Source organism: Camellia sinensis, chromosome 7 (assembly GCF_055761805.1).
Source record: "Camellia sinensis isolate YWXY chromosome 7, ASM5576180v1, whole genome shotgun sequence".
NCBI lineage: Eukaryota > Viridiplantae > Streptophyta > Magnoliopsida > Ericales > Theaceae > Camellia > Camellia sinensis.
Genome location: NC_138967.1, coordinates 198,498,532 through 198,501,842, shown reverse-complemented (window position 1 = coordinate 198,501,842; position 3,311 = coordinate 198,498,532). Strand labels below are relative to the sequence as shown.

General features: G+C 36.9%; 1 protein-coding gene across 1 annotated transcript; it reads left to right on the top strand.

The window, feature by feature from the left end:
* The first annotated feature begins 1,208 nt into the window (after positions 1 to 1,208).
* Positions 1,209 to 2,723, top strand: LOC145796443 (uncharacterized). The gene is made up of 3 exons (XM_082881556.1): positions 1,209 to 1,578; positions 1,660 to 1,840; positions 2,102 to 2,723. The coding sequence occupies exons 1-3, from the start codon at positions 1,209 to 1,211 to the stop codon at positions 2,721 to 2,723; spliced, it is 1,173 nt and encodes a 390-aa protein (XP_082737682.1).
* The last annotated feature ends 588 nt before the right edge of the window (positions 2,724 to 3,311 follow it).

The window sequence follows — 3,311 nt, the reverse complement described above, 5'->3', positions numbered from 1 at the left end:
GGTACGAATGTGATTGAGCTGTTGTGCTTGAATTTGTTTGTTTAGGTCGAACGTCGCACCCTTAGTGCATTTTAGCAAGTGTTTCAGGGAGCCCACTGTGAGTAACAATGTTGTAAAGTTATGTTCAAGTATACTTATTTTCTAAACGATTAATTGTACTGCTTTTTGAAATGATATTGTTTACTGAATAAATGTTGTCCTATTTTATAAATTATACTCGTGGCATCCATAGCAACTGACTGTTACTGCTACTGTTATTGTTACTATTACTGCTACTGTTACAGAGATCTCTGTCAATTCTAAGTTTTGGAACTACTGTTTACTGTTTGATGGCCATCAATTGACTGTTCGGTCTTTTAAGACCTATTGTACTGATTTGCTATTGGATATAACACGTATGACTGCTATGATTACTATATGACAGAAATGATATGAAATATGAGATATTGATCGAATAAATGATCTACTGATGCAATTGACTGTTCTAAAAAGAACACTCATTCTTAACCCTTTACACATTTGTTATTCACTAGGCTTTAAATCTCAGTTTATTATATATATATATATATATATTTATGTAGGTGGTCAAGCACCGGAGCAAAGTTAGCGGCATCGACCTGAATCCGTTTTGTCAAGCCAACCTAATGTGCCTCACCACAAGGTTCCGAACCCTTAATGTCAAGGCTTTTTGGGTGATCTAATTCCACCATTTTTTAATGTTATTTGAAGTCAAGTGAATGTTGTATAATTTGTTTTGGCTTTGGGATTTAATTCCCTAACATGTTTTTTATTTTGTACTTAGATGTGTTTTGGACTTGTGTGAATATTGGTATACATCTATAGGTAGTTTGTTCATTTAAGTCCTCATAACTCTTTGTATATTATGTTTTAATATTTACAGGCTTCTGCCGGCCCCTCTTATTGTATAGTTGTTATTACTGTTAAGCAAGCCTATGGTAATCACAGATAACTAGCTGGTTACGATGCTAAACCCTTAGGGGCGGGTTTGGGTCATGACAGAGTGGTATAAAAGCACGAGTTATACCGCACACACATGTCCAAATGAGCTATAGGATGTCCTAGAAAAGCAAGCAGGGCATTGCATGAGCATAAATGAGTGTGTGTGGACATGTTATGTGTATATGTGCTGACATGAATAAGAAAACCATCTTTCCTATGTTTATTATTACCATGTTTCATATAGTGCAATGGAGAATGCAAGAAATGTAGATGAAAATGAATCACCCGAAGCAAGAATTGCAAGATTTGAGAGAATGGTTGAACTCTTGATTGAAGCTCTAAGACAACAACAGAATCAACAGCCCACACCTCCTCCTCCGCCACCAGTGCAACCTAAACCAAATGCCAATGATGATGTTATTGCCTTAACACAAAAGTTTAACAAAATGAAGCCACCGACATTCCAAGGAGGACTAAAACCACTAAAAGCTGAGGCATGGATCTTAGAAATTGAAAAGCTGTTTGAAGTGTTTCCGTGTTCAGAGGCACATAAAGTGTTATTAGCTACTTTTACTTTACAAGAGAAGGCAAGGCAATGGTGGATGCTTGTGCGTGAAAGTAATAATACTATGATTTGGGATCAATTCAAGGAAGCATTCTATGATAAATACTTTCCTTAATGTGTCTGTGATCGCAAAGTATCTGAGTTTGGGGACTTAAAGCAAGGTACTATGTCCATGGCCGAATATGAAACAAAATTTACTGAGCCTGCATGTTATGCACCACACATGGTAGATACTGACTATAAAAAGGCTCGAAAATTTGAGGGAGGACTTAATGTGGAGATACTTGACCAGATCAATGTTCTGAAATTACTCAAGTATATGGATGTCTTTGACTGAGCTATCATGGCCGAGGAAAACATTGCAGCCTTGAAGCAGGCTAAGACGCCGGTGACTGAATGGCGGGGTAAGAGACAAAGTTTTAATTTAAAAAAGGGTCATAATAACTCACAAAGTAAGAAACAGAATACAGGGCCAACCAATAGTTCTAGTTAAGGGAACAATTTTATACCACCTTGTCCAGAATGTGGCAGAAGACATAAAGGGGTTTGTTACAAAATTTCTGGGGGATATTACAGGTGTGGCAAGGTGGGCCACATAGTCAAAGATTGTCCTCTCGCATCGCAAGGCACTAGGAGACCCGTAGCAAGTGTTGCAGCATCAACCGCCACACCAAAACCCAATCCTAAAGCTACCAGGAGAGAAACCTTGAGGCAAGGCCAAGTGTTTGCACTTGTACTAGGGGATGTGCAAAATACTGAGATAGTGGTGTCAGGTATACTCCCTATTTGTGCTCAAAATGCTTATATTTTGATTGACTCGGGATTTACGCATTCATTTGTGTCGCATGCTTTTTCGAGAAAATTGTCTAGACCATTGGAACCCATGAACTATTTATTAGTTGTGTCTTCACCTAGTGGGGGGTCCATGACTTGTGCTTACGTGTATCCTGCATGTGAGATTGTTATTGAGGATGTAGTTTTATATGTTGATTTATTGCCTCTAAATCTCAATCACTTTGACGTAATTTTGGAGATGGACTGGTTAACAAAATATCATGCCTCCATTGATTGCGTAACAAAACAAGTTGTTTTTCGTCCACTTGGGTTGCCTGAGTTTATATTTAACGGAGTTGGTGTCTGTAACAGCCCCAACCTCTTATTAACGTTAATCCATGATTTAATTATGTCAAATGAGTAATTAAGTAAAATTTTGCATCATATGTTGCCTTATTTGTGTTTATATATGTTTAACGTAGAAAGATCTGTTCATGTTTCCATTTTAGTTTGCAAATTGAAGGCCTTATCGGCATCCGATTCAAAAATTGACTTGGTTTATGTGTTATTTGGAATTTTTAGAATTTTATGGTAGGTTTAATTAAAATTTGGTTCAGGACGATTAAATTAGAATAAATTAATGCCCAATTGATTAGTTGATCAACCATTTAATTAAACCATTATTTTAGCCTATACAAAGCATTAGTGGACCCTTATTCACACTTTACACTCTCATATCTACATCCTTGGTAGCAAAAACGTGAGAGAGAGAGTGAGAGGCCAAGAACATGAGATCAAACTAGAGGTAGAGAAGGACATTGCTTGGAGACTTAAAGGATTGCTCAAGATTACCTCTAAATCTTAAGATATTGAGAAGTTAAGGTGAGAATTCAAGCCTTTAGTCTTGCTTTTGAGTTGGTAAATTCATGAATTCAAGAGAATTGAGAGGATTAACATGAGTTTTGAACTAGAATTGAAGAAAGTTAAGTCATTCCATACATGCATGCATATT